Here is an 18440-nt window from a genome sequence, read left to right as displayed (position 1 = left end):
GGTTAGGGTAAATAGAATTCCACAAACAAGTGTTTGGACTGAAAAACCAGAGAAATCCACTGAGCATATCTGTTGCAAAACTGAGCTAAGAAAGATAGTTGTCTGGGGATTTCTAACATATCAAAACAAAACAGGGTGACTTAAGGACAGTTTAAGCTTTAATTCTAGTCTCTAGCTCTTGTGGCTTTTACTCAGACTAATGTTATTCAAGCACGGTTTTTGTTGGCGTCTTTTTTTGAAATGCTATATTACAAAAGGACTTGGAAAAATGATCCACTCTTCCAAAGAATATTCTGAGGCAGGAACACTGTAACATGGCCACTTATCACTTAGATAGGTGAACTGCTTAGCAAGAGGCCAGATATTTATAGTTAGGAACATGCTTGCTAGTGACTTCATCACCTCATAGGGCTTTCCAGCCTCAAGTGAATCACAGAACTATAGAACAGCCCAGGTTGGAAGGGACCTTGAAAGACCATCAGGTCCAACCTTTCGTGGGAAAAGGAGCCTAGATGAGATTATCCAGCATACTGTAATCACCCTCACGAGACAGAACCAGCAGGTAAATGAAATTCTGTCACTGCTGATAGGAACTCCTACACTAGTGCACCAAGCTGGGTGCCAGCCTTTCATAAACACACACATTTCTAACGCTATGAACCTTGCTGGTTTCCACCTTGATCCCCCAGCCTAAAAGGGAATACTTGCAGGCAGGAAGCCAGTACTACCCTATATAAGAGAGTTGTAGCCACAACTGAAACACCTTCTGCATGGGTCCTTCACGTGCTTTGTGTTTTACCTGTGATCCATAGGGAAGCTGTTGTCTTGAATGGACTGGGATGGAGGGAGGTGGGTAGGGAAAACCCGGTCAGGTTTAGGAGTCTGAGCGGAGTTTGGGGAGGCATGGTGCAGCGGTGACACAGGAGTGCTGGATGGCGTTGGAGGGTTGGAGGGCCTCATTCCCACTTGTGGTTTCTGATCATAGGCACTATTAGTAAGGCAAGGGAAAAGCAAGGCAGGTTAATTTTTGCAAAGAAAGAAGAAAACTATAGCATCTACATCCAGAAAAAAGTCACCACAAGCACCCCATTTAGAAGCTTTTGATTATAGTTAACTTATTAACCTGTTTGGGGCAGAAGAATTCTCTACTTTACACTAAGAAGAGCACAGAAGAAGTCATGTTAGAGGCCAGCGATTCAGCACAGCATTTTCTTCTTTGGGGCACAGAAGTGTATTTTTAAAGGACTCAGTCTTACAGTCACATTCTAACAGGAGGTATACAAAATACATAAAAGTAGAAGCACCTGGACTAGAGCACAAAGAGCTGACAGTGCCTGTCAAGACTCTTTTTCTTTTGCACAAACCACAAAGTGAGACAGTAAAACAATACAGCCAGAGGGAAGGGATCTGACCCAGAAAAACAATGGTATGCTGGCTTAGCTGCCCATACTAGGATGTCAGCAGCCTCTCCCGACAGGCTTTTTTTACCCCTCTCTCTCAAAAATAAACTGCTGGTCCTACAAATACATAGATGCTATTTTCAAGGGTGTCTCAAATCAGGAAAGGACTTGAGAACACTTTGATCATCCCTGTTTCTAACCAGAGAAATGCAGACATCAGGAATATAGTAAGCACAAGCTTGCATACTTTCCCATGTCAGGTCCCCTAGCACCCATCAAAACCCATCAATGGATTCATTTGATTTTTGAAACCAAAATCACTCCTTATGACTGGCAAAGGTACCAGTCTTTTCCTTTCTTTTTTCCCCTATTCATATCCAAAAAGTTAAATGTTATAATGCTTTAAGCGCTAAGTTTTTGTAATACATTAATGAGAATCAAAACTCACAAGCTAGATGAAAGTTTCTAAAATAGACTGAAACGTCAATAAGAAATCCTTCGCTGCTGCTGACACTAACAGAAGGAGTGGCACGTAAATGCAACCAAAAGAAAGTCAATAAGGAATGAAGAGGTACCAAGCCCCTCCACCCCCCACAAATAAATAATAGTTTTATTATCTATGCCTATAAAAGAAAACAACTTGCTTTTGAGTAAGTACCAAAGATGCAGGGACTAACGAAACACGGTTTTAAAAGGTAATCACCCATGAATATACACATACAACATCTGCAAAATTTGTCAGATACCTAATGTGTTGCTCAGACCTGCCAATCTCTTGCCTGTTACACAGATCTCTCTTTCCTAATGTGCATAATGCATTTTGAAAGTACTTTCAATACAGCTCACAGAAAACAAGATACTCCTTCCTTCTATTCCACGCTTGTACCCTGGGTTTTTAAACTCTGGCTATCTCCCATGGAGGAGAAATGGAGGATGTGCATTTTCATGAAAAACACTGCTTTAAAGTGATTATGTAAGTGTTTGATACAACTGTAAACAAATCCATCAGTGTTCATCAGCTAAATGCATTATCTCATCAGTCTGTTATCTGCTGAAGAGGTAACTTTTATAAGATCTCTATTATGGTTTTATTACTCTTTAGTCAGTCCTCATTTAAATCAGCAGTTCTCACTGCAAAGATGCTCCTGATTGCTTTACCTGACATTGTACAGGCACTTTTCCCCATAACTGAACTTGAATGGTTGCTCTTGACTGCAAGCGGAGCCAAGTTCCGAACATGGGCTATGGGGTTCCTTCTTGATTTTCACAGGGAGACCATGAAAAGCCACTGGAAAGAGAAGGAAAATGCAATTAAAACCCAAGTACAATATCAACAATTAGCTTTCCCAAGTAAGCTAGACACTGCTAATTAAACACATGATTAATTAAACCATTGTAATAATAAAAACAATATAGGAAATAAACATTTCAAATATTTCTTTGAGTGTCAACTGAAAAATAGGCACCAGAGATCCTTCACATTGGCTATTATCTCTTCTATTGTTTAATAGAATGATGGCCAGCATCCCATCTCATTAGCAGGAAAATAACAGCCCACTTATATTTGGCTTAACTACTGTAAATGTTGTCAGAAGCAAAATACTTCCCAGGCACCAAATGTTTCTAAGTAATATCAGTGAGGTAGCTTTTAGCTATAAATGCAACAGTAGTCCACTTCAAAGAGTGCCACACAAATGACTCCAAACCAAATTTCAGATATATCAGCCTCAAGTAGATGACCAGTAATCTTTTTGTCGCACAGAATGCTTGAAAATTTGCAACAAAACTCTTGAAACTGTATGATTATATGCACCTTTAATTATAAGTAACATCTAAAAAAAAATGCAGAAGAAATGGCTTAAGTAATTTTTCTTAAAAATAAACATGATAAAATCCTGGCCTGACCAAACTCAATAGTGACTGTGATATAGATACAAACTGAAAAAAAAAAAAAAGATCATACGTTCTAAAAGCTAAAAAAAACCCCAGAGGGCGTGTGACAGAAATGCAGCATTAATTAGAAGCACAAGTTGGTCTGTGTTAAGAAAAAGGCCAAAGGTAAAGACAAGGTTAACCAGCACATTAGTTTACGCCAGACAGCTTTCCTTATTTCATATCCAGCTTTAACTAAAATTAAAGCAGAAGAAAATTTAAAGTTCACCTGACGTTGGCAAACCTCAGTAAGTGGTTAGGAGGACAAAGGACTAAAAGACAGGTATGTAAGAGCTTGAAAACACACCTGTCAGGTTTTAAATAAAATGAGGTTGCAAATACATTTTTTAACTCTGAGATGCCTAGAAATCAGAGATAATTTTATCATTGATTTTTGATGTTGTCACCAAAACACCACAGTATGAACATCACATTCCTGCCTGACATAGACACTTGTATCTCCGTGAAAATCCATGTACATGCAGCAGTTCCTGTTAGGCAATCTCAGCACAAAGTCAGGCTATCATTATATACCATCAAGTAGCATCTTGCCCCTTCCCTTGCACCTGAACTTGGGAAAGACAACTTGTTGTAGACTACATATTTTCTGATACTAATGCATCTGGATACACACACCAGTGTTCAGTGGGGAGATACATGAAATGCTGTCCAAGAAGTGAGCATCAGAACCACTAAACTCTGGCATCTGTGAGTAAGGTCTGGATTCCAGACTTTTGCCATGGGTTTTCCCATGGTTGGGCAATGTTCAGAGAACTCTTTCACAAACAGATCCTCTTGTATCCTGTTACATGACAGCTTCTACTACTGCCTTTCAGTTGAGTCATCTGCAACATAACATTATCCTATTTTGCCACGTATTTTCACAAAACTCACGAGAGTTAGAAGAAAACTGCTATTCAGCTATTATATTTGGTGGATAATAGTCAGTTATGTGGAAAGATTAGAAAGGAGAAGCAGACAATAAAACATATACAAATGCATATGCACAGCACAGCAACTTAGGAAACAGAGATGGAAAATGTGAACAGCACACGAAGAAAAGAATTCTTCCTGAATAAAACTGTCTGAACTTGGACTAGAAAGAAGACCACATAGACTTCTTGAAAAGAGATTCTCAAATTTAATAATATGGCAAAATGCAGCCCAGTCAGCTTTCCAAAGTAATTGCAAAACAGACCGATATCCAGTAGTTTGTTTCAGGATGTTGCTAGTGAACTTTTACTGCTGACTCTCTTTTGCATGTCTCGGTCAAATAATGCATGCCACACATTTAACGCATATGATGGGCCCCACAACTCTGGGATGGTGGCTCTGATGCAAAGGTAGGAAATCTTTTTAACTTGAATCAGAAAATTAAAAGACAACTGCAACAGGACTCTTTTTTAAAGCCAGTATCACATATTTGCACAAAGGCCACATGCTGCTCTATTTTTTTTTTTTTTTAATTTTTACTTTGCTACTTCCTTGGAGTTAATCTGTTATGAAAAATTACTTCCCTTATTTATTTTTAAATAACGGGAGTACAGAGACTCCCACACTACAGCCCTGTGCGGAGAACTGGCTGGGTATTTCATCACAGCGCTGAGAGCCTGAACGTCTGCTAACAGGCAGTTTTCCAGCTCACTGGCACAGGCACAAGTGAAAGCAGCACATTCATTTTGTGCAATTTGCTTTACCTTCCCACATGGAGTTGGTGCGTGTAAAAGGCTGTTAAGTACTAAATTATTCCTTATCAAATCACCATCATCTGGAGTCATGATCAACACTAATTAAATTACTTTCACTGAACACGGCTCCAGCCTGCTGCCTCAACTGCGAGGTACATTTTATTTTGCTTACTGTACAGTCCTAGCAAGGTACAGGGCACAGTGCTAGAAGGCATCTGTGCTGTACTTTTAATTAAAGTTTACCTCACCTTCCTCCCAGCTTTATAAGCTAGGGTGAAGTGTATCAAATCAAGTAGGTTAACACCTTCACTTCATTTAGGGGAAGCATTACAGACCAAAGTGATTTTATATCAGATCTTTATCTTAACTACAGCCAGAAAGACAATGTAGCTGTAAAATTTAAAGCCCTCTTCGGGCAGTCCCCTGATACAGTCACCATGCTAAGCTTTATCTGTAACTCCTTAAGTGTACACTTTTAGAGGTAGAAAGGAAAAAAAGATAGGCTGATAAAAATACTTACTGCAATTTTGGGGGGTTTCTTGAAGGCTACTTGCCCTTTCAGACCATATCCTAAGTGTGGCTGAAGATAACAGACTTATTTTAACAATAAAATTCTAAACATTCAAAGCAGCTTTTGTATCATCACTGAAACCCTCTGCCTGTCACTTCTGATTTTAGTGTGACACTCGTTCTATAGTGCATCTATTAAAAGAGAATTTAAACATACACTGTTTTGCTAAACTGTATTTTATATTATGTTCTCAATCCTCTTTCTTTTGAGGAGAGCAGGGTTGCTTATTTATACAATCTAATTTTAGTGCAGCACACCAGCTACCAACACATTCAAATTAACAAAGTGACATTTTAAACAACCAGCTCCTCACCACTTCTTTCTTCCTGATGGTAAATTCATTTTACTTAACCCCAGAACAAGAGTCTCAACCCTATTAAAGTAACGGGCTCTCTGCTTTAATAAAGATCTTATTAAGAAGTGACCAAGGGCCAAGATTTCATCCCGAGTGATTACTTACAGATAACTACCTCCGAACTTAAAAGGCAAACAATCTTACCATGTGTATTTAGATGGATGGCTTCAACACCTCATCTCACCTACCATGCAAAGTCAGTCTTATCGGTATCAGAAAGAGACCTCTGCCCCACAGACCCTGTCTGGAGCATCTCCAAAGCCAACACAGAGATATAAGGCAAGCAGAAGGACTGCTACCATCTGTAGCAAATTGCTGAAAGTATAATACATTACTGTATGCATATTCTCTGTGCATAAATATATCTATTTATATCTGCAGAGTAAAAGGGCTTGCCTATTATACATAAAGTGCTGTTGTACAGATCTAGATTTTATACAAAGCAGTAACGATTTCACCATGAAGCAAGCTCACATGTAACATGCAAAAACACAGGGTGAAACCTGCCATCCTTCCTTCAGAAGTGCTGTTCTCCTTTGCTATCTATCAACAGCCTAATCCCTGAACATTTTGTTCATTATAACACCCAAAGAAGACTTAAATGAAGAACAAATTTTATGAAGATCTCTGACATCAAAGGAGGAATTTGTTTGTCTCAGAGGAGTCTGATATGTACACCTTCTAACCTGAGAAACAGGAAGTGTACCACCTCTGTACAGATAAAACTGATCTAGTTCTTTTGAGAAAGCCCTGAAATGCACTGCATTAAGCAAAGGCTTAAAATATTTTTCAATTCAGGAGATGATTATTCAAGATGGAGAAGAAATGAGGAATATGTTATGTGAAGTGGCAAGTCATTTCTCCTTTGAACTTAAGGTAACATTTTAACTTTCAAACTTCATATTCCTGCCCATGATAAAATCTTGTTTTATTTTCTGAAGAATGGTTTTAAACATACTTTTAAAAGCCATGAAACATGTCACTAATTCAGTGACATTGGCTAATGGCAGGTGATGCTGACTCCACTGACAAAAGAGACAAAGATGTCCCATTCAACACTTGTAGGTCAAGAGCATGTACTATATGGTAAAAAATCAATTGACAGCAGTTGATTTTATACCACACTTGCTCCTGCTAGTGAACTCCAATGTCTCCTAAGTAATACTACATTCACATGTGTTAAGTTTGAGGACTTTGAGTACCTGGAGAGAAAAGGAAGTAACAGTAAGTCATGGTCTAACATGCTGTTTCTGAGCTGCTTTTCAAATTTATGCTCTCAAATCATTCTCTAAACCTGATTCTGTAAATAAACTCACTAATTTTTATCATTGATTGAGGCAAAATTTTTAATATGCAATGTAAGTTTTGAGAGATTTCTTGAACACATTTGAATATAGGGGACTTGACTAACCGCAAGATGAAAAGACAGATGCAAAAATACTTAAGCTAATACCACTGAAACTCCAGGTACTAGACTGACTGAGGTGACCCGAGATAATACTTGGTAAAATTTCAAATGCAAGAAGAAAAGGCCCCTGTACTGATAAAGCCAACACTGTCACACTTTATCTCTCGATACACACAGCAATGCAGCAGGCACTTCAGATACATCAGAGTCTCTCCAAGATTCTTTTCCAGTACATTTACCTCTGCCAAGCCCTCCCCTTCCCCCAACACACAAAAATCCATTACTAAAGGGTCTAATCTCAGCTATCAGCACAGAGTGCCTTTTATGGAGCCATTAAACCATTTCTCTTGTTTACAGTGCCTGAAGAAAGATGTGAATTATGTCTGTGACAAAACAGGCGATAACATTTCTAAACTGCTATCAAAATGCAAACTGAAATACACTTAAGGACAGGGACCCTAATTCGTGTTTTTGCCATTTTCCTCGCTCACTGTGACTTAACAGCACTCACCTGATGATTCAAACAAATTATTTATGCTGTAAGTACAACAGGTAAGCTTTAATAAAAAAAAAAATCTTCTTTCAAACAGTTTATTGAATGGTTCGTCAAAGAGCGTAAAATGCTACTTACATCTTAGGTGATAGAAATGACCTAGGGTGCTCTTAACAGTAGACATTTTTAAAAAATCCAAACACAAACCCTGTGGGTTCACATGAGTCCTGAAATGCCCTATTTTTGCAATGGTCACCTTAACACTTGAATCATACTTTCAGTATAAGCATTTGCATATCTGATGCACTGAGCTATGAAACCAAATACTTTCTCTATAGCTTTCTAGGTGGGAATATCAGGCTTTATACATATTTTCCAAAGAAGTTTCAAAAATGTGCATTTAACTCATGAAACAATAGCCTTCTGCATTCTGGAAGGTATTTATTGATTATTTATTTCTAGATCATGATGATTTGAGCTTTAGACCTTTGAAGACAGCTGCACTCTGAATTTCAACAATCATTTAATAAGCGTCAGATTAAAGACATCAGGGTGCCAAAGCAGGGTGCTCTTTCAATTTCATTGTACTATATATTTTGATGAGAAGTTTTACTGGTAACTTTGAGATGCTCAGGAGTCATCAGAAGCAGGGACCTGACGTAGCTGACCATTCATTCATACTCTGGAGGTTATTGTGCTGCAGCTGATTGTGGTATGCAGCCTAGTATATTAACAAAACCTGAAATAAAAACAACAGGTAGGAGGGGTGACAGATTAAGAGAGCTGGGACAGTAAAGGCTGGTAATCAAGTTTATTTCCAGCTAAACTGTTCCCACTGATTTTGAATTAAAAGCCTATAAATATGTAAGACTGCTACAGCTGAAGACAGAAGTGACTGCAAGCATGGATGTCTGAGGCAAGATCTGCAGTTGTTTTCACTCCACGTGATCTCTTGCAAAAAAACATTTTGCTTCTGACCACTGCAACAGCTGCAGAATGAGCAAGACTTGAAGACTGTGGACTGATTTAAAAGTGGCTGAACAGATTACATCTACACAGACTCCACCAAATTCTTCAACCATTTATCTATCAAAGTCACCTCTATCAGATCTTAGCTGAGCTCCAGTCAACTGGATTTCATTTAGGTCCTGCTCTTTGCCAAATATTGGAAGAAGTTGGTGACAAATTGGATATCTGACACACAGATATGTATCATCACTGTGGTTTCAGAGGCTATCCTGGCAGTTTATAGAAAAACTGAACATAGACAAGAGACCTGAACTTTCACTACTTTACAAGTGGAAGCTGCTAGCAAAGGAAGGGAGGGTGGGGATGGGAGGAATCTATGCATTCCTGTCAAGTACCTTTTTGGAGAAATACATGATCTTGATATTATTCTCCATTTTACGGTTGCATCTAGAAAACTCCTTTGAGATGCAGAATTCAGACCTAAATACAACTGGGCTCCATCTAGACTCACCTGGAACAGCCTGCATGTGTGTTTGGGTATTTGTGTGTGCACATAGAGTCAAATGAAAGTAAGCATACTGAATGTGCAAGCATGCCTCTGCAATGATACATTACATATGGTCAAAATATGTGTAATACTGTAATAAAGAGCAGAAAGCTTTTCCCTCTTCAAATGGATATGTATAACTGGGGAGAAAATGGGGAAGCAGCATGCAGAAGAAAGTAACAACTCGTAAATGTGTGAAAAAGCATTCAACAAAAAGCTAGTTCTTTCTTATGTGGTCTTTCTAAGTCCAGAGAAGGAAACCTCTGGATAGCCTTTAACACAGAGAATGCTCTGCCACCCTTGTCTCAGTGCTCTTTCCCAGAAAGTGGGGCTTCATGACTGGGCAGGACTTGGCAAAGCTGTTATATATCATTCCATCAATTCAGTCTTCGCCTTGGCTTCAGATCAGATCCTTCCAGCCCCTACTAGCTCAAAAGATAGAAACAGCATGGGACCTCATTTTTTGGAAGCTAGTTCTGAACGATGAGCCCAAGCACCAGCTTTCAAAGCCAACTGGCAAGAATAGAATACGTGGGCAAGATGGATCTATTTGAGAATCTTGTTTAACAAAAAGAAAATACCAGCTTTGAAGTAATCTGTCACCTTTACTGGAAGATATGCAACTACAAATGCACTTTAACAACAGTTAGAACTCACACTGCAAAATCAAGCAAATTGCTTATTTTCTCCTCCAGACTAAAGCTTACAATACTGTGCATGTCAATTAATGGTCTACTCGAATGCTGCATCATACAAACGCTACGCAACAGTATAGTCTTTAGAATCCTTAGGGGGTGGGAAAGAATGGGGGGAAGGTAAAGAATAAAAGAATCCCAAAATTGTGAATTTTGCCCAAAATTGTGGGATTTTGTCCTCATAGCCTACATGGACTGTTCTCAGATGACATGGTATGAGAATAGAAAAAAAAAAAATTGATTTTGAATTTGAATTAGGAAAAAGTAGCAAGCAGGTGAAAATGAACTGCAGCAAAACTGGAATTTATTTTTGTTTACTACCAAGGAGTTGCAAGATGGAAAATAACAGCTCATTTTCCTACAATTGATATTGGGAAATTCTGGACATTAAGATCTACAGTAATGCATCCATCTTAGCAAGCATTGTTTGCTAAAATAACTTGCTTTGGAGTGAGAGTTTTTTTCCTTTCCTAATTGTTAAGCAAAAAGCATTACATATTAATAACTAAAAGACTAAAAAATGCATTGATGAAACTAAATTTTAAATTAATTGAATCACTTGCTCTTCTCATAATCATATAGATTATGTTAATGCTATATATTCACCATAATTTTCCCTATCCTTACTATGATCTGACATTAACATAAAGTATTGGAGACTAGCACCTGAGACCAAAAAAAGTGTTGAAATAGAAAACAGAGAACAGTTCACTGTACCTAAAGCACATTAAAGTTGCATCAGCACCCATCAGGAAGGTTTATATGAGGGCATTTGTACACAGGGAAGAGGCGACCAACAAAATCATCACTATAATGCAGGCATATGCCATTTCCCTCAAGGACAGCTTATTTGACAATTAAACGTGATGGTCCTGCCCCTGCTCAGCAAAGAAATTCTTCTAGAAGCTTCCTCACGAAAGAAAGTAAGTGTCATTCTTTAACTGAAATGTTCTTTTCCAGAGCTTGTGTGCTAAGACTGAAAAATTTTGCCAGTATAGCTATTTCTGGGCAGCTAACCCAAGACCCCCCTGCCATGGCAGATGTACCCTCCCTGAGAGGTGGAGGGGTTCCCAGTTAGCGTGGGAGAGGAAGCACAATATTAGAGGTTGTACCCAGTCGGCTTAATAATTGGTTCACTGCTATAAATCCCCATTTTTAGTGCAAGATATCCCTGATTTGCTTGTCTGTGCAGTTGCAATTTCTGAAATGCTCATTAGTTACTGAGGGTACACCTGCAGCCTTCTGACACTGGAAGTACTGAAGGCACCACTGAGATAATTCAGATATTTGTAGCCACTGGCTTCTCATTTAAAAGGACCATGTCAGTTGAAAATTGCATAGTACATTCGCTGATTATATTCAGTATAACAAAAATTAAAAAGCCCACCCAAAAAGGTAAGCCACCTGACAGGGGATCAGGGGAGTAACTTTCAGTAAATATCAATAAAAGATAACCTGCTCACTAAACACAAAGGTAGAGCAATTCCAAGGCAAACTTTTCTAGCAGCTTCCAGTAAACACCTAGTTAAGGCACTATAGGTCCTTTGCTGTAAATTGATGGTGTATTTGGGCAGCTGCTACATGGCTGAACTGCCAAAGGGTATTAGGAGTCTGTCTCTACTCTTCTACCCCCAAGCATGAAACATTTTGGCACTATTTTGGTTAGTTGATCCCTCTTTGCCTCTATCCCTGAAATATTTCCACCTTCCAGTTAAGAATTGTCTAGAAGGTATTTTCAGGCAGCAGGAGCGGCAGTTACCAACACATTTTCCTAGCCTCCAAATGAAGCAATCCCACAGAAATGTTGTCACAGGCACTGTTTTATTCAAATTTATGTCCCCTTCCTGCAGTGCTCTCCTTCCTTTCCAGACAGTTTACCTGTCCGGCTGTAAGAGACTCACAGCTGCAGGCAGTTGAGTGGAAAGTGCTGCCAGAGGGTCTCTGCCTCCCAGCAAGTACCTCCAGGGCAAAAGTGAATCTGCTGACAAATACACGGGCACTGGATAACTGAGAAGAATACAAGGAAATTTGCAGAACATTGGTGGGTGGGAGAAGGGAAGGATTAAGCTAGGGGGAGTGAACTGGCTCACTTTGATGTCTGAGGAGAGCAGGTGAGGCAGGACGAAGAGCTGTCCCTGCCCCCAAAACAAGCAGAGGCTTTAGGGCTCTCTGGCGGAGGAAGCGGTAACCTAATAAAATTAAACCAGCTGGGTTCTGTAGCAATTGAAGTAAAACACGTGGATAGCTGAAGATGATTATAGGGAGAGAAAAAAAAAAATTAAAGAACTTTTAATCCCTCTATATTGGATCTGCAACCTCCACGCGCACAGAGAAACAGGGCTGCTCCTCACATGCATTTGCTTTCCATGTTAAAATCCTGGGAGGAGGTCAGGGGCATTTGTTCCTACAGTTACTGATAATGTATCTGGCTCCAAAGGCTCACAGGCACGGTGCAAGAAGAGGCAATCCACCTTTAGAGCTTCAGCTAAAGAGGAAGTTCTTAATGTAAAATCAAGCCTGGGAGAAAACTTAAATTGTATTCCTACCTGGGAATTATCAATAAAGTTAAATGCAAAGAGAAGAGCTGGCCACTATATCAGGGTCTGTGTGCTTTTCTGAGGACAGGATTTCCATTTGCAGCAATTTTCAAAATTTAATTTAAATTGTGAGAGGTAATGGCTAAGCACTACATAACTTCCATTACTAAAATATCCAATAATATCCCATTTTACACATACCACACACACACTTTCCACTTCAGGTAAATCTGCAGTTTGACTCTTTCAGTTCTGGATTTAAATGGGTTTTGTACAGACAGAATTATGAAGAAAACTCTGGAAACTGCAACAAACATTTTCCCCAAACACAAAAATAAACTTTAAAACATACCATTTTGTATTTTTTCTATTTATTGTTTTAAAGGTATCATCGACTTAATATTTAGGAAAGTTGCCCCCAGCAGAAAACAAACAGGAACTGATTCTGCCTCATTTCCCCTCTTACAGAAAGTTTCAAGTTACATCAATAGAATGATTATCTGAAATCTAATACTTTAGTTCACTACCGAAAACCACTGCAAAACTTGCAGTCTCCAGTGGAAAAGGTGCGGGCCATTGAAATAAGTCAACAGTAAAATTCAGCCCACAATTTTTATCACTGATTCAACAGGGAAACAAAAAAGCCATTGTCGAAGTGGTTACGTCTGGGAACATAAAAGTCAAGACTATATTTAAGTAGGCTGATTTTCAAAGACTTAGCAAAGTGCTCTTTCTGGAGCAAGTGGAATTTTTACCACCTGCAACCAGGTGCTAGTTCTCAACACAGATGTTTAAGGCTTCTGCTGCTACTTAAAGCATTCTTACTGTATATGAGACTTGCAACTGAACACACATTACCAATACACTTGCTGATGCTTTCTGAAGCCAAGCGTTACTAAAATTTTATGATTATTTTATATGTGCATACAATCAGTAAGACTGACAATTACATGGTGTATTTCCTGTATGCATGTATGCATATATATAGAGAGAAAGAGGCACACTGAGTATATAACTTGTATTAATCCAGCTCCCAAATTCTAATCCCAAATGCTTGAAACTCTTTGTCATTACTGCATACTGACACTTTAAAAAGTCTGTGTTGTCTCCATGTCTCTTATTGCTTTGGTCATGTGAAATTTTATTACCAGATGGTTAGTAAGGAAACATTGCATTCAGTTTCAGCATGAAGGCAGAGTATTAAAAAAGAATTAAACTTTATCTTTTTTAGGTGTACATTATAAGCAGAAAAGAAACAACCTTTGAGCAGAGGATCAAATTAGCAAGACTAAGAATTGTTTTTGCACATGTAATTTTTCAAATGTCCTTGATGACGACTCATAATATATAAATTTAAAGACAAAAACCTGGCCAGTCAGTAACCTTCCTATTCAGTGACTGCAGGACTCGGCAGTAAATGTCACTGCTAAAAAATATTTCACTACATTAACTTACTGGCAACCACATTTGCTGAATAAGTTCATAAACAGCCACAGGAAAAAAGACAACCAGAAATAAAGCTGCTAATGATTCACTCTTTTCTAACATGCCTAATCCTCAGTTTACAGAAGAAATAGATATGTAAGAATAAAGATATCCTTTACCAAGACAGTTTACTTCTCCATTCACCTCATCAAGGTCATACTAGAATCCAGGAACAGGTAAGAATAATGTCTTGAAGACAAAGAGAATGAAGAATAAGTGAAAGGAAAATAAAAGAATCTTTCTCAGGGAAAAGACGAGCACAAGCCGTGATAAAGTAATCACTTTTCCATTTACAAGTTTAGACTAGGTTTAGATAATTCCTAGAAAGAACACTGATGGCTTCTAAAACTCAAAAGAATTAATAAATATAATCATTTATTCATATTTGTCAGCTTATAAATGGCTTCACTGTAATTACTTCCTAGTACTGAAATGCACAGGACCAAAACAAAAGGACTTACAACCTGAAACAAGGACTATTTTTCCTGTATGCTTATAGAGAGCTACCTCTGCCCTACATGACACGAATGTGTCACACACTCTTCAGTGCTTAACTGATGTCTTGAGGAGTTTCACTCTCTCCTCCTTTTTTTGACCGCTATACCCCTTGAAAACTTCACAGCGCTCTGTAGGAGAACCTGATTTCCAACTCCAGTTGCTGAGGCAGCAAGCAGAAGTAAAAAGATAAAAAAATTATACAGACTGCAAATACATTTTACATAAAGAAACATATATAATAAAGAGAAGTGGATGAAATCAACTTCCAGACTGCCTCCTTATTTTACACCATTCCAGAGCTTATAAATTTTCAAATCATTATTTAGACTCTTGAAATACAAACTCGTTTTGCAAAAACACTGCAGGGAAAGGAGTTTTAGGAGAATAAGGGTTTTGTATCAAAGTGGAATCACAAAGACCCTTCAGTCTGCCTTGCTTGGTTTCTGTGTGAAAATACAACTAAAAAGTTTATGCACACTTTGCTTAACCCGACTGGAACTGAAAAAAAAGTTCTAATGCGTACACATACTCCTGATGAAATCAACAACTATCTGGTTTAAAACAGAAATAACTGCAGTGTAAAAAAAATACTGCTGTGACCACAAGTTACAATGTGAGTATCTCTTATATTGCCACAGATGGGACCTTCACAGAAGGAAGGAGGGGAAGCTTCCTCAGAGAGGAAATAGAAGGTTTTTTTCGAAACTGAGAATTTAACATTTTGAATAAAATATGTTTAATGTTTTTGTTTTTATGTAAACAGACCTTAGGAAGTGAGCTGACAGCCTTAAGAAATTACCATTTGAAAGAAAAAAGGTCTACATGCTTCATCTTTGATCTACGAGACAGATTTATCACAGGACAGGATGACTGAAGTTTATTCATTAGCTGATAACCTTCACATGCAACCCAAGCCTTTAATCTGCAATAAAGCAGCAAACAAGGATGGGGCTCTAAGGAAAGGAAACTAACTCAGCTTGGCTGAGCAGGGACATGGCAGTGGAAGGGCAGGGGGGAGACAGGGGCACAAAACCGCACAAGAAGAGCCCTGTTCAGCTGCCTGGGCTCCCCCATGCCCCGCACTGCTGGAGACTATCAGGTTCAGATAGGTCCTGTGCAGTTAAACCATGTCTGCATAAGGTGTCTGCTGTCTCTGCGGATGCCCAGAGGTACCTTTCCATTAGCAATAAAATTCACATCACAGCCTGCTGGGCACTCTGAAAGAAAGCTTCCGCTTTAGAAGTTTTAGAAATCAAAAGCTATGTTCTTGATGGGGTCTTCCAATTTGTTTCACAGTGCTACTGCCACCAGCAGTATTTACATAATCTGTGAGACACTACCACTACTGCAACCCAGAGAATCTTAAATCTTTGCACCGTCAAAGCTGGAAATTTAGTATAAAAATATAAGCAGAAAAGCAAATAAACAGAAACTGCTTATTAAAATCAAAGCAAGCCCACAAATTCTCCGCTACTAAGATCACAAGTTAAAGGCATTACGGTCGACACTCTCCCTCATGGTAAAACTTTCTCAAGAATCAAATCATGTAATTATGGCCACAACTATGGCAGATTTAAATATTTCCGAAAATCTTCTAGAGGAAAAAGAAGAAAAACAAAATCCTTATTAGCACAGGCTAATGCCATCAATGAGCCACAAAATGAGTTTTCTGAAAGACACCAAATCCTAATTTCTTTTGAATGTGAATTAAAAAAAAAAAAAGGAAAAGAAAAAAGAAAGTTAACAGGTGGTAACAGTTTCAGTCCTGCTTTAAACAAAGGAAACAAGTGCTCAGGGATACAATGAAAGAAGCAAGGCTATCTAAGGCAACTATGAAGGGAGATAAGGTGGTCAGCATCGACTCCTCAGTCTGACCTCTCCAGCTCTTACAACAGCAATTGCACTGGACTGTCTTTGTAAAATGCTTTTGAGATCTCCAGATAAGTGATCATTAAGAAAGCTGTGTATCTCACAGCAGAGTGATACATGCATTTCTGTACCTATTTCAAACCAGAAACAAAGATGTTAAGCAACATGCCCAAGGTCATGCAAAGCTAAAGGCAGGAACAAACCACAGAGCTCCGACTCTCACAGCCCTTAAGAAAGAATCCATCACAGTCGGGCATGCACTAAAAGAAGTAAGCAAATGTCTCTGTATTTGACAGCATCTGACCTATGGAAGGAAGTAGTTTCAAGACAAGTGGCAAGAAACAAAACACAGCTGCAGCTGAAAGCCCTACCAAGGAATAGCTCAGCACCAGGAATAAGTAGCACCACCTTGCAGGATATTTGTCAGACTGCCTGCTGTAGCACCACACTTGCGAGCTACGCTCAAAGAAAAGGTTATTCCAGACACACAGACACTAAATAAAGGCAAAATAAAATTAAAAAAAAAAAAAACCACCACAAAAAAGCCTCTTAAAAAAAAACAACCTGAAAAGATGCTGGTGTGTGCAACTTGCCACACACAGACAACCAAAACGCTACCAACTGCAATTCCTAGAACATTGTGCACTACCAAGACAGGACTACCAGCTGCCTACGAAGTGAATCATCACATTAAAAAAATGTCATTTTCTTTAGTCCACTAGAATTTTTTCTAGAAGATACAAAATTAAACTATTCTGCATCGAAACCAAAAAACAAATCCAGTAAATACACCTCATTTTTACTTCAGTTCGTCTGTCAGAATTCCTAATATTCTGGTGTTTTCTACTTAAATTGTGTGGGGTTTCTTCTCCAAAATATGTCAAATAAGGGAAAATTAACCTCTATCAATTTCTCACCAGCTCTTGCTATACTAAAACAAGCAGGAAATGCTCTTCTAATTCTGAAATTCACTTGAAATTTAAATCACAGAAAGAAAGAGAAAGAAAATAAAACAAACTAAGCATTTTTCATGTGGTAATGTAAAAAAAGTCATTATTTTGTATGCTGCAAATATATAAATAAATATTAAAGCTTTTCCTCATTTAAACTGCATTTGGAATATCCTACACCATTAGTTAAAATGACAGAAGAATACAGCTACCTGAAGCCTATGTAAAGAATCTCTCTTTAACAGGCTTTTAAAGATTGCAAGCCAGAGCATCTAAAAAGCACATCCCTGAATAATTTAAGGTTCCTGGCATCTACATTGAAAGCGCTCCTTTGCTGGAGGAACAAAAAAAAAGGTAAGAGAAAGAATAAAGGTCATGAAAGATCAGCGACAAAATCACTACGAAAAAAGGTATTTTTTCTATCTTAAAGTTTAACCAGACATGGAGGAGCATGGATTTTTACAGCCAGCCCTTCCCATTTACTGTCAACAGATGTGGTCTAACACTAACATTTACCCCTTGGCAGTGTTAAGTTAAGGCTGTGATGATCTCGGAAACAATACAGGAACAAAACGAACGAGAAGGAAGGAAACTGACCAAGAAGGTGAAGCACAAGACAAATCCTCATTAATAGAAACCCAGTAACAAATAAAAGCCAAAACCTAGAATTTATCAGTAATTTCAAATATGTAACTGACATTTCAGGGCAAAAGAAAAAAAAAGAAAAAGAAAACTCTGAAGAAATAGATCCATGCAAATACATATTATTAAAACAAAATAAAATATGATTATGCTATTAAGACACCAGGCAATCTAGTTTGGTGCAGAGTAACCCCCATTTATAACCAATTGTATCAAGGTCGCATTACAATTCAGTGTTTTGTTGACAATACCAAGTTTTCTTTGCCAACTACATCTTTTAAACATCAGCAAATCCTACCTACTTCCTCTTGTGTCTGTCACAGAAACCATCCAAACAATGGGAGCAAGTAATCTTCACCTCAACAGCTATTGACTTCGAGCAAACTGAACACTTTATTCAT

The 18440-nt window shown here is 38.4% G+C and overlaps 1 protein-coding gene across 7 annotated transcripts in view; it reads right to left on the bottom strand.

Moving 5' to 3' along the window:
• The window catches only part of ETV1 (ETS variant transcription factor 1), a 66236-nt gene that overhangs the window by 30022 nt on the left and 17774 nt on the right, over positions 1-18440 (bottom strand). For 5 of the 7 annotated variants that reach the window (XM_048304462.1, XM_048304443.1, XM_048304453.1 and 2 more), the window contains 2 exons: positions 2559-2688; positions 800-988 (listed from right to left, as the gene is read on the bottom strand). In XM_048304462.1, coding sequence (XP_048160419.1) covers positions 800-988; positions 2559-2688 — 319 coding nt within the window. Of the gene's footprint in view, positions 1-799; positions 989-2558; positions 2689-18337; position 18440 lie in introns of those variants that run through there. The other 2 variants (XM_048304481.1, XM_048304489.1) reach the window with 2 other exon arrangements.

This window comes from Corvus hawaiiensis, chromosome 1, assembly GCF_020740725.1.
Source record: "Corvus hawaiiensis isolate bCorHaw1 chromosome 1, bCorHaw1.pri.cur, whole genome shotgun sequence".
NCBI classification, from domain to species: domain Eukaryota; kingdom Metazoa; phylum Chordata; class Aves; order Passeriformes; family Corvidae; genus Corvus; species Corvus hawaiiensis.
Note: the sequence above shows the minus strand (reverse complement) of the source record. Positions and strands in the feature narration are given on the sequence as shown.